The following is a 12,319-nucleotide window of genomic DNA, read 5'->3' on the forward strand; positions in this document are numbered from 1 at the left end:
GAGCTGGAAGGGACTAAGGTCATCTGGTACAGTGTTTCAATGGGGGTGCTATTGACATTTTGGGACCATTTATTCTGTAAGACTTTTCAGGTTTAGCATTCTCTGGTCCTCATGGACCCCCTCACCACTGCCCCAGGAGTAGAACTACTGATTTTTGGCCCACCCATAATTTTACAGGTGATGGAGTTGAGACAGAAGAGAAATAACTTTCCCTTTTCATCCAGATAGTTACGAAGCAGAGCTGGGGCTAAAAAGCAGGTCTCTTGATTCAGAAGCCAGTGGACTCTCTAAATCATAGTGTGTCTCAACAGACTTTAGCTAACCAAAGCCATGATGCAGAAATAGTTCAGGTATTTAATGGCATACTGAATGTCTAAATTAAAAAATTCCTAAGTCATCACAAAATGTGTTAGGGTAGTCTCAGGGATGATTGTTTTGCTCTGGAAACCTACCCCCTTCTCATTTACTTCCATGCATAACCACACACAGGGAAAGTACCTTCTCTATAGCATTGTGTCGTACTCCTCTAGACCTGCTTGGGAAGTACCACTACCTGGTCTGCTCCTGAGCACTGTGAATGTTCCACAGGACACACGAGTCATCCATCACAACGATGAAAGGCCAGACACACTGGCGTTTAACTCCCAGCTCTTCCAGGCGGTTCCTCTCCAGTTCTAGGTTGTGATAGGAAAGCTCCTTAATGAGAAACCTGGCAGCACCTGGAAGGCAACATAATCACAGCTTGTATATCCTGCCCTCAGGCTTGGCTGAAGCCCCATATACAGCTCATGTTCTTTCCACAGGCATACTAGTTCACATGGTGACCATGCAGGCAGGGATCAACCAAATGTTCAGAGCAGTGGTTCTCAAACTTCAGTGTAGACAAGAATCACTGAGGAAATCTGTTTAAAATGCAGATTCGGGGCTGGCCCCATGGCTTGGCAGTTAAGTGCGCACGCTCCACTGCTGGCGGCCCGGGTTCGGATCCTGGGCGTGCACTGATGCACCGCTTCTCCGGCCATGCTGAGGCTGCGTCCCACATACAGCAACTAGGAGGATGTGCAGCTATGACATACAACTATCTACTGGGGCTTTGGGGGGAGGAAATAAATAAAAATTAAAAAAAAAATTTTTAATGCAGATTCCTGAAGCCCATCACCAGAGATTCACTTGAGTAGGTCTGATGAGGGGCCAAAAACCAGAGATGTCTTTGGTGATGCAGGTGATTCATGCACTGCACTTTGAAGAGTACTGCAAGAATCCAGTTTCCCCAATAGGACAAAGGATACCACATAGAGGAAATGCTTATTACTGGTTAGTTCCTTAAAGGCATGATAAGAGGCTCTCTGTCTCAGAAGCAGCCACTCATATATCCTGTTCTAGGGCATAGCCAGGGCTGCAGTAAGTGGGTATGCTTCTTACACTAATGTGTCCCCTGCTTTAGATACCTTTAGGAAATTGGCAGCAATGTCTTCTCTGAAGATGATTCTGGAAACTGGCATTCTTTTCCTAAGTCTACTTTTTTGCAAGAGGCAGTATTGTGTAGTGAGTAAGAGAAGACTGGAGCCACGCTGCTTAGGTTTGAATCCTGATTCCACCCCTTCCTAGCTGTGTGGCACTGAACAAGTTAACTCCCCTATGCCTTGGCTTCCCCACCTGCAAGAAGTCAGAGATAATGTCTACTTCATAGGATTGTTCTGTGGTGCTCAGGATAGTGCCTAGCACGTGGTAAGTATTCAGTGAGTGTTAGTGATTATTAAGATGATGATTATCAGGAATTAGCTAGATTTTATGAGTAGGCCACCCTAAAATGAAACAAAATGTAGGTGATAATGAAATGAAGAGGCTAAAAAAGCTCTTAAGTCTATGGAAGAACCAGGAAAACAGTTTGACTAGATCAAGGGTAATACTAGGATTTAGGAGAATCTACCTTCAAGAGCTTGTGTGTAATATGCATTCTCAACATAAAGGCCATATATGAAAAGGCCACAGATAACATCATAGTGGCGAAAGACTGAAGACTTTTCTTCTAAGATCAAGAACAAGACAAGGATGCCTACCGTTAGCACTTCTATTTAACATAGTACTGGAAATCCTAGCCAGAGCAATTAGACAAGAAAAAGAAAGAGAAGGCATCCAAGTTGGAAAGTAAAATTATCTCTATTTGCAGACAACATAATCTTATATGTAGAAAACCCTAAAGATTTTACACACAAACTGTTAGAAGTAATAAGTAAATTCAGTAAAGTTGCAGATTAACAACACTCAAAAATCAGTTGGCCCGGTGGCTTAGTGGTTAAGTTCATGTGCTTCGCTTTGGCAGCCTGGGGTCCGCAGGTTCGGATCCTGGGCACGGACCTATGCACCGCTTATCAAGCCATGCTATGGCAGGCGTCCCACATATAAAGTAGAGGAAGATGGGCATGGATGTTAGCCCAGGGCCAATCTTCCTCAGCAAAAAGAGGAGGATTAGCAACAGATGTTAGCTCAGAGCTAATCTTCCTCACACACACACAAATCAGTTGTGTTTTTATACACTAACAATGAACAATCTAAAAAGGAAATTAAGAAAACAATTCCATTTACAGTAGCATCCAAAAGGATAAGATACTTAAGAATAAACGTTTAACCAAGGAGGCTACAGACTTGTACACTAAAAAGTACAAAACACTGCTGAAAGAAATTAAAGACGACACAAATAAATGGAAAGACATCCTGGGTTCATGGATTGGAAGACATAGTATTGTTAAGATGTCATTATTACCCAAAGCAATCTACACATTTAATGCAGTCCCTATCAGATTTTTTTTTTCAGAAATAGAAAAATCAATCCTTAAGTTCATATGAAATCTCAAGGCACCCTGAATAGCCAAAACAACCTTGAAAAAGAAGAACAAAGTTGGAGGTCTCACACTTGGCTGATTTCAAAACTCACTACAAAACTAGAGTAAACAAAGTGTGGTAGTGGCATAAAGACAGACATACAGACCAATGGAATAAAATATAGATCCCAGAAATATACCCTTGCATATATGGGCAAATGATTTTCAACCAAGGTGTCAAGACCATTCAATGGGGAAAGGACAGTCTCTTCAACAAATAGTGTTGGGAAAACTGTATATCCACATGCAAAAGAATCAAGTTGGACCTTTAACTTATACTATACAAAAAAATTAAAGTGGATCAAAGATCTAAATGTAAGAGCTAAAACTATAAAACTGTTAAAAGAGAAAACGGAGAAAGCTTGATGACATTGGATTTGGAAATGATTTCTTGGATATGACACCAAAAGCACAGGCAACAAAAAAAATAAATTGGACTACATCAAAATTTAAAACTTCTGTGCAAAGGACACAATCAACAGTGAACAGGCAACCTACAGAATGGGAGACAATATTTACAAATCATACATCTGATAAGGGGTTAACATCCAGAATATATAAAGAACTCCTACAAGTCACTAACCAAAAAACCTAATTAAAAAATAGGCAAAGGACCTGAATAGATTCTCCAAAGCAGATATACGAATGGCCAAGAAGCACATGAACAGACGCTCAGCATAACTAATCATTAGGGAAATGCAAATCAAATCACAATAAGATACCACCTCACACCCATTAGGATGGCTACTATCAAAAAAATCTCAACAAATGTTGGAGAGGATGTGGAGAAACAGGAACCCTCATACACAGCTGGTGGGAATGCAAATTGGTGCAGCCTCTATGGAAAACGGTATGGAGATTCCTCAAAGAATTAAAAATAGAGATGCCCTATGATCCAGCCATCCCACTACTGGGAATCTATCCAACAAACCTGAAATCAACAATCCAAAGAGGCTTATGCACCCATATGTTCATTGCAGCATTATTCACCATAGCCAAGAAGTGGAAGCAACCTAAGTGTCCCTCGACTGACGATTGGATTAAGAAAATGTGGTATATACATACAATGGACTACTACTCAGCCATAAAAAAAGACAAAATCGTCCCATTTGCAACAACATGGATGGGCCTGGAGCGTATTATGTTAAGTGAAATAAGCCAGAAAGAGAAAGACAAACACTGTATGATCTCACTCATATGTGGAATATAAACCAACACATGGACAGAGAAAACTGGACTGTGGTTACCAGGGGCAGTGGGGGTGGGGGGTGGGGGGTGGGGGGTGGGCACAAGGGGTGAAGGGAGTCATATATATGGTGATGGACAAACAAAAACGTACAACCCAAAATTTCACAATGTTAGAAACCATTAAAACATCAATAAAAAAAAAAATCTCAGAAAATAACAAGTGTTGGTGAGGATGTGGAGAAATGAGCCATTTTGCACTGTTGGTAGGAATGTAAAATGGTACAGCCATTATGGAAAACAGTATGTCAGTTCCTCAAAAAATTAAGAATTATATGATTCAGCAATTCCACTTCTGGGTATATACCCCAAAGAATTGAAAGTGGGGTCTTGAAGAGATATTTGTACACCCATGTTCATAGTAGCCTTATTCACAATAGCCAAAAGGTGGGGAGCGGTCCAAGTGTCCATCAATGGATGAATGGATAAACAAAATGTGGTTTATATTTACAATAGAATATCATTCAGCCTTAAAAAGTAAAGAAATTCTGACACATGCACAACATGGACAAACCTTGAGGACATTACGCTAAGTCAAATAAGCCAATCACAAAAGGACAAATACTGTATGATTCCACTTACGTGAGGTACCTAGGATAGTCAAATTCACCGAGACAGAAAATAGAATGGTAGTTGCCAGGAGAAGGAGGAAATGGGGGAGTTAGTCTTTAATGGCACTGAGTTTCACTTTTGCAAGATGGGGACAGTTCTGGAGATTGGTTGCACAACAATGTGAATACACTGAACTGTCTGCTTTAAAATGGCTAACATGGTAAATTTTATGTTTTTTACAAGTAAAAAGTTTTTAAATAACTTGCATTTATTTTACGTTGGCTTCTCCCTCCCCACATTTTTGCAAAAAATTGTTGCTAAACTGGCACTAAAATTCAATCAGATCTGGAATGAGAAAACTTTTTCTCCTAAAGGTGAGTAAGGCACAGAAGGGTGTAATTGAGGGTCATATTCATATAGAAAAAGATTTTAGTTCCTTTGGGGATACGTGGAGGATAAAGGATCAGAAATACATAAAAGTCTTAATTCACTTGATATAAAGTGATAAACATGGAAAATAAAATTGCATTCAAAAACAATAAACCAGTTTTTGAAAATACTTTAATGTCATATTGAGGCGAAGGTTTAAGGACATGAAAAGAAGTGGAAGGGAGAACAAGAAAGGAAGAGACCTAAGAAGGAAGGGAGAGAGATGAACAGAATGGCAGACAAAGAGACAAAAGCTAAGTGGGGAAAGTGAGAGACCCTAGAGACAAGGACTGTGTAGATTCAGGGAAACGACTCAGGTCTCATCTGCTGTTCACTCCAGCTGTGGGCTGGATGTTCTTACTTCCCTCGAAAGTGTAAATTAGCAGCTCTTGATCCTTAGCCCTTCCGAGATTCTCCACTGAGTCAGACACCCACAGAAGCCGATGGGAAAAATGATTTAGAAGTACAATCAAAGAAGTAACCAGACTGTACAGCTCTAAAACATTGGATCCAGTTCAAGCTTTCCTGCCTCAGTAAGGTAAATGAAGGCATTCTAGAGCTCTCCATTGCCTCCCACAGCTCTGTCAATACACGCAACACCCATGTACCCCCTTTGAGAAATCAGCCCATTGCTCTTAAACCCCCTAGGGAAAGGCAGGAAAGACTTCCTCCAGGCCCGTCTAAGATGACTGCCATAGGCAGTAATGATGCTTCCAATTCCTGGTTGTACAGAACCCCCTAGACCTAGCTGTGTGCCTTTAAGATTAGCGATGACTTGGGGACCCCTCCAGATCAGAGTGAACTACTAACTCCCCCTCCTCCTCAGACCATCCTTCTCACTGTTAAACTTCTGTGGCCAGCTTTCCCAGCCTAGGAACATTCGCAGTCTACACTGGGAATAGTCCCAAGCCCTTCCCAGGGTGCTCAATAAACCAGTGACTTCTTTAGTTATTAGTGTCAGAAGTTAAAAATTCTGCAAAACTGTGGATAAAGGGAAAAGAAAACTCAAATTTAAAGAGGCATCAAAAGTCTTTTGGTCCAAAAAAAAAAAAAAAGACAAATGTCCTTTGGTCCCGAGGGCAGGACACTTTCCAGAGGCAGGGGAACCTTTGCAAGTTTCATGCCTGGGGAATGGAGCTCAGTTTATCTTTCAGCCCTTCTCCCTGTCCCGGGGAACCCCTTACCCACGCCTGCATTATTGAACATGCCAGGAAGCACCAGCATGATGTGGTTGGGCCAGTACTTGCGGTACAGTGGCATCTCATATTCTTTGACCACCAGAAGGTGCAGGTGGCTGATGCCCTCCATGGCGTGAAAAAGGTTTAGGAGTCCATGCTCATGGCGACCACTGGAAGGAGTGAAAATAGGGCTCTTGACTGCGTTCAAATTCTGCTGAAAGGGGAAAAAAAAGACCAAAAAGAGAAATTAAAACGCTTAGATACAAGAAGCTTAGAGAACCTGATCCAGTACCTGAGGCCCTTCAGTCCTTGTGTCCAGACGCTACCACCCACCTTGTCTGAAACCAGGGGCAGCCGCATGCTCTCCAGGTGTTTGCCCTGCTTGCTGAAGACAAAATGACTCTCTTTGGATTTGGGAATGATGAAATAGAGCTGCACCTCTTCTCCCAGCATAGAGGAAGAGAATGTGAATGCATGAAGGGTGGAGTCGGACATCTACATTTGCAAAAAAGAAAGGGAGGGAATGTAAGCCCATGGTTTGCAAACTTCCAGGCCACTTGTTAACTTTGTTATTAAGAGAGGCAAACTAACCTGAACTTATACATGCCACCAGACCTGGTCGTGCATGCAATGTTGGAAGGGTTGGAAAGGCAAACACTTCATCTTTTAGTAGCTGCCGCTGACATGAGAGCCAAGCATCTTGCCTCACACAGCCTCTCCATGGGTGGAGAAGCACCTGTTGCTCGGCACTGCCTTTGTATTCCTCATGTTCTTAGAACCACTACTGCTCAGTCTTACAGAGGTTAAATATGCTGTGGGCGATCAGAATTGGCCACCCCAAAATGTGTCTCTTTGCCTTGGCTTGATTATTTTGAAGAACAAAAGTTTCTGAAGGAAACTTTGACCTCCCAACCCCACCCCATACACACACACACTACCTACCTAAAAGAAATTTAAGATTGAAGGCCTATCCTGGGGACACATCACCATAGACAACTCTGCGTATCAGTAGACTGGGAGGGTCCTTGCTAAGCCCATTCTTATCAAAGTTCTGTTTACCAAACATCAAACATTTGCTTTTCCATTTCCATGTGAATTGCCTTCCTCCCCTTTGAAGTCCCAAACCATTGCCCCCAACACCCTCCTTTATTTTTAGCTGAAGATGCTATTTAAGAGGAGAGCCTCCACCATTTTGGTGAGTTACCCAGTTTTTCCTGGGTCTCTCCCATGTATACATGTTGTAAAGCTTTGTTTGATTTTCTCCTGTTATTCTGTCTCAGTCAATTTAATTTGTACCCTAGCCAGAAGGACCCAGAGGGTAGAGAATTTGTCTTCCTTCCCTACAATACCTATGGGATGTCCTGCTATGTAAACATTCCCAAGGGTGCCTAGTTATAGGGGGAAAATGCTTTTGTTTTATGTGGGTCAAGTCAAATGAATATCATTTTTCTAAGTAAAATATTAGGACTGACATCATTAAGATGCTTCTGAGGCCCCAACTTTCCTGGCTACAGCGTAAGCTGAAGAGGTTGGAACAGTCCTTTAGCCTAGAATTTTGGCTTCCGGGAGAGACCATTTGACTCACTGAAGCCAAATATAAATCTAACCTATTTTTTACATTGCTGGAAAGTTCACGTGCTCTCTCAGTAACCCATCTCAGTGAACAATTACATAAAGGTCTTTACATGCTCTGCAATGCAGACAATATTTGGCTTAATGAAAGGATAGCATCAATTTCCAGCAGCAACTAGAATCCAGGTAGATTTCCTAAGAGTTTTAACCTAAATATTACATTTCATAGAAAAAAATGTAATTCTTCCATTAAATTCTAGTTCACTCAGCTTCACAAGAGTGGAAATATACTACTTAGTACTGTAATCACACAGAAACTACATAAATATAGGGTTTTTAATAAATTTTCTAAAAACCTATGATTTATGGATTGGGAGACATGAATCTTAAATATTCTGTAAAGCATTGTGAGCTGATTTCAAACTAGCCCACTAAAAGTTTTCAATAACACCAAGAAAACAAATAGGATATAAAAGGAAACTTGTATTAGAAGGGCAGAATGATCAATCCAGGTTTTCAGTACATTCCCTTCCAGTACCTTGGGGAAAGGGTGAGGACCTGGTTCTCAGGAGCAGAATCAAGTTTGGGGCAAGTACAATCAGTATATCCTATAGGAAGGAAGAGTTGTTCTAGGTGTTCAGAGCTAAGTAATAAAAATCAAGAAGATAAAGTGGGGGAAAGCGACATGGAACTTATCCCCCAAATAAGCACTGCATATCATTTGCTGCCTTTCCCATCTTTTGTGCTTAAAGATGCTCAGACCAAAAAGAAGCCAAATACTAGGGGGTACTAGCTCAACTTCTGTGTTCCTATTTCTTGTTCTCTATAAATAAAAGAGCAACCATTGTCTTCTCTGTAAGCCCAGTGGTCAAACCATCCCACGCTGGAGTAAGAATATGACTAGGTTGGTGCAAATCAACAGACTTGTTCACAGCTCAAAGGGCACACCCTATAGATCAACAACCCAAAGAGGGGAAAGACCCTTTCGTCAAGTATACCATAATAAGCAGTTTTTTCAGGATCACAGATAAACATCTCAGCTACTCTCTAAACTAAACATGATACACATAACCATTTTGATGAAGTGATTTAAGACACTAAAACTCAGTTTCTTTCCCTCTTCCCCTCCTCTGCCCATAATCCCTAAGCCCAAAGTAATGCATTTTGCTCACAAATGAGTGGCTCCATCTCATAAGCTATCCTTTGTCTAGGGCCTGAAACTGGGAGCCTTATTTTTCATCCTTTACATACAAAATCCATGTTGGGTAACAGGCAAGGGCAAAGGGGCTGCACCTGGGAGGCGGAGGTGAAGTCCATGTACTGGTGGCACTGCTCACAGTGGTGGAAGGTGTTGTAGGCCGCGTATTTGGTCAGCATCATGGACACAGTTTCTCGTTTCCTGGGCTCCTCAATTCTGGATTCCTTTATTGCTTCTGTGTATGAAGAGGCAAAAAAACCTTCCCATGATTTGCATGAAGCCCCTACACCTGGGAAGAAAAGTCCCCTACGCCCTGAAAGGGCTTTTCCAAGGATTCTATGATTTAATCCCTGAGAGGCAGGTATGAGAATTACAAGGTGATATGTATGTGTGCAAGAGCAGAGGAAAGCAGAGAAGAGAATTACTTAAGCTGCTCTCAAAGATTCAACTGCCCCAGGCCTCCTGCCCTGGTTTAGGTTCCCCTTCACCTTCAGAGGAGGTAAGCCTTGTTCCACTTGCACTGACCTTGTTTGACCCCTGCCAGCTTCTCAGTATATACCAGGCTCATCAAACTGTACTTGGGATCATGCACACTGACGTCAAAGGGCATTTTACTGAAGCTCTCGATGTCAGGCCAGGGCTCTCCCTCTGACTGGCTCACTTCACTGCTTTCACTGTGATCTTGGACAAGAAGAAAGAAAGTGTGCAGAGCAGATGGATTGACTGGCCTCCCGGCCTCCCTCCCAAGTGCCAGAGATGAAAGGTTTTATGAAACATAAAGCCCAGATGGGTGGACAAAGGCATTTCTGAAAAATGAGCTCCCGTGTCCTAGGGTAGAGGGAAGCAGACTTGTCCCTCAGACCCATACTGAGAGGGACGTGTGCCTTCACTGGCCCCCAGCATTAGCCTCTACAGACCCAGTCCACAAAACTCCCACATATATGAGATCAACTGTCTCCCACCCCAGCCCCCCAAATTGCCTTAAAAGCTTGTTTAATTTTGGATAATCTAAATTCTATCTTAGAGTTTTAGTTGTGGGGTTTTTAAGACTTTGACAGCCTAGAAGATTTTAGAGATACACTGAGCAAGATTCCCAGTGCCTGCTGCATATTAGAATCACCTGGGAGCTTGTAAACATCCCTGTCTTAGGCCAACCCCCCACCTCCCACCCCCACCCCCAGAATCTCCTGTATTACCCAGGCACCTGCTGTGGTGTTTAAAGCTCCTTAGGTGGTTTCTGTATGCAGTCAAGGTTAAGTGCCAGTAGCCTTGGGTTTGAAGCCAGGTTCTGCCCCTCACTACTTCACACCTGCAGGCACCTTAAGCCATCAGGCTCCCCTGATTGGTTTAAGGATTCCAGATGGTATATTGAAAATGCTAAGACAGTGGCAGGCACATGGTGGGTGTCCAATAGATGACATTTGTTATTAATAATAAAAATTATAAGATCAGAAAGCTTAAGACAACTTTAGAAGGGAGAAAGGAAGAAAAAAACAAAAAATGTCAAAAGACTGTAAGTATAGCTATTACCTTTTTAACACAATCCTGTTTAATATCCTTGAGCTGACGTTTGCATTTTACTTAAAACTTAAAGCTTATTCTAGTTTTTGAAAAACATGTCATTGTGCCTCTCCAGAGCACCATCACATTCACCTGCTCTAAAATGAGGGAGGGCGAAGGAAGAAAGCCTAACGACCAGTGCTGCTCTCTACAAAGGCCAGGTTTGCCTGTCCCACTGGCTGTGGGTGACTCTCTCACAGCTCATCCCACACATTAAGACCCAAGAGCACTGTAGCAGGATCTGAGGAGAAAATTAAAGGCATTGTTCTTCTGTGGTGCCAGTGAGCCTGGCGGGAAAGTTGGTGGGATGACAGGTCCCTCACTCCTTGTCTGCTGGGCTCTGCCTTTGCCCTCTTGGCCCCAGCCCCCTCCAGGCGGCCAACCTAGAGCTCTGGGTACCCTCTGTGGTGGGCCTGGGGTCTGGTACAGCTCACCTGGGGACACAAAGAAGAAGATGTGGATGGGAAGATGGGATTGTGTGTGTGTGTGTAATCATGGATGTGAACTGGTAAGGAATGGAAATAGGGCCAAAAGCCATAATAAAATGATTAAATATGGCTGATTTTACCTAGTCTTGCTCTGGACTAAACTAGTCCCTTGAGCTGGTCACAGAACAGGTCCAACTATTTAGGAAAAGCAAGTAAGGTGAGATCTCCAAGGGCTAATCTGATAGAAGATGCCAAGGGCTTTCCCTTTTCTGGACTCATCTTTGAGAGGCTTGGGAAGAACTTCTACCTGATTATCTCTACTGCTCGCCCCCACCCCCAGCCTGTTCCCCTCCAGCACAAATTGCTCTGAGGTGTGAAACCACAGTTTGAGGCCACACTGTCCTTGGCCACAGATGTAACGTTGGCTGATCCCTGCTCATACCCACTTTCTGGCCCTGCTGGATGGGCTGCAGAGTGGAACTGCCTCACTGGTAACAGCTGGGGGGAAAGGGCTAGGAAGTGGGGAACAGGAGGAGGAGAGCTGGGATGATCTTAGTTTGGAAACCAGCCCCCATGACCCTGTCAGGCACTAGCCCCTGCATCTTACTGCCACCGTGAAGGTGGTGGTTTGTTTATGGTGCCAGGGTTCTGTTCTGCACATAGAAGTTTCCATTTCATTATAGGAATCTATACACCTTCACTCAGAGCCTGCAGTTAAAATATAAGGTGCACTCTGACTAACCCACAAAGGCCTAGTATCCAGAGTATAAAACACGCCCTGGACCCTTAAGCAGTAGGACACCACAACCGAATTTTAAATCTGAATGACTGTACCATCTGAGCAATCCATCCATCCAACAGGGCTTTTAAAAGGCCTCTTTGCCCAGCGTCTTGCGGGACATTGCGAGGGGGAGGACAAAAGAGTGGAGGGCTCCACCCCCGGCCTCAAGGAGCTAAAACATGGCCCTAGTTTACTTACGACTATTTGCCGGCACGTTACCTTTAACCTCGCAATAACGCCATACATTAGGTATTGTAGAAATCCAGAAGGCAAAGGAAAACCCCCGGATTTGGTGTTAATGTCTCTGTATGTTGCCCCTTGCACTGCCTGGGTTCAGAACTCACCGGTGTTGATCTCTCCCTCATCATACACATCCACCTCCAGAAGCCTGATGAGCATGCGGAAGAGAATCCTAAGGAACTGTAAATAGGAGCCAGTCTTTCCCACCTGATGGAAATATTTTTAATTGGGGAGAAGGGAGGAGGGAAGAGAGG

At 43.2% G+C, this 12,319-nt stretch overlaps 1 protein-coding gene across 11 annotated transcripts in view; it reads right to left on the bottom strand.

Annotated features, from left to right (window-relative positions):
- Positions 1 to 12,319, bottom strand: part of GREB1L (GREB1 like retinoic acid receptor coactivator) — a 264,178-nt gene that overhangs the window by 8,915 nt on the left and 242,944 nt on the right. For 9 of the 11 annotated variants that reach the window (XM_087439006.1, XM_087439003.1, XM_087439005.1 and 6 more), the window contains 6 exons: positions 12,170 to 12,272; positions 9,582 to 9,737; positions 9,152 to 9,291; positions 6,620 to 6,781; positions 6,293 to 6,500; positions 554 to 719 (listed from right to left, as the gene is read on the bottom strand). In XM_087439006.1, coding sequence (XP_087295132.1) covers positions 554 to 719; positions 6,293 to 6,500; positions 6,620 to 6,781; positions 9,152 to 9,291; positions 9,582 to 9,737; positions 12,170 to 12,272 — 935 coding nt within the window. The remainder of the gene's footprint in view (positions 1 to 553; positions 720 to 6,292; positions 6,501 to 6,619; positions 6,782 to 9,151; positions 9,292 to 9,581; positions 9,738 to 12,169; positions 12,273 to 12,319) is intronic. The other 2 variants (XM_087439004.1, XM_014780291.2) reach the window with 1 other exon arrangement.

The sequence above is a fragment of the Ceratotherium simum genome, chromosome 14 (assembly GCF_057802395.1).
Source record: "Ceratotherium simum simum isolate JZ-2026a chromosome 14, ASM5780239v1, whole genome shotgun sequence".
Lineage (NCBI taxonomy): Eukaryota > Metazoa > Chordata > Mammalia > Perissodactyla > Rhinocerotidae > Ceratotherium > Ceratotherium simum.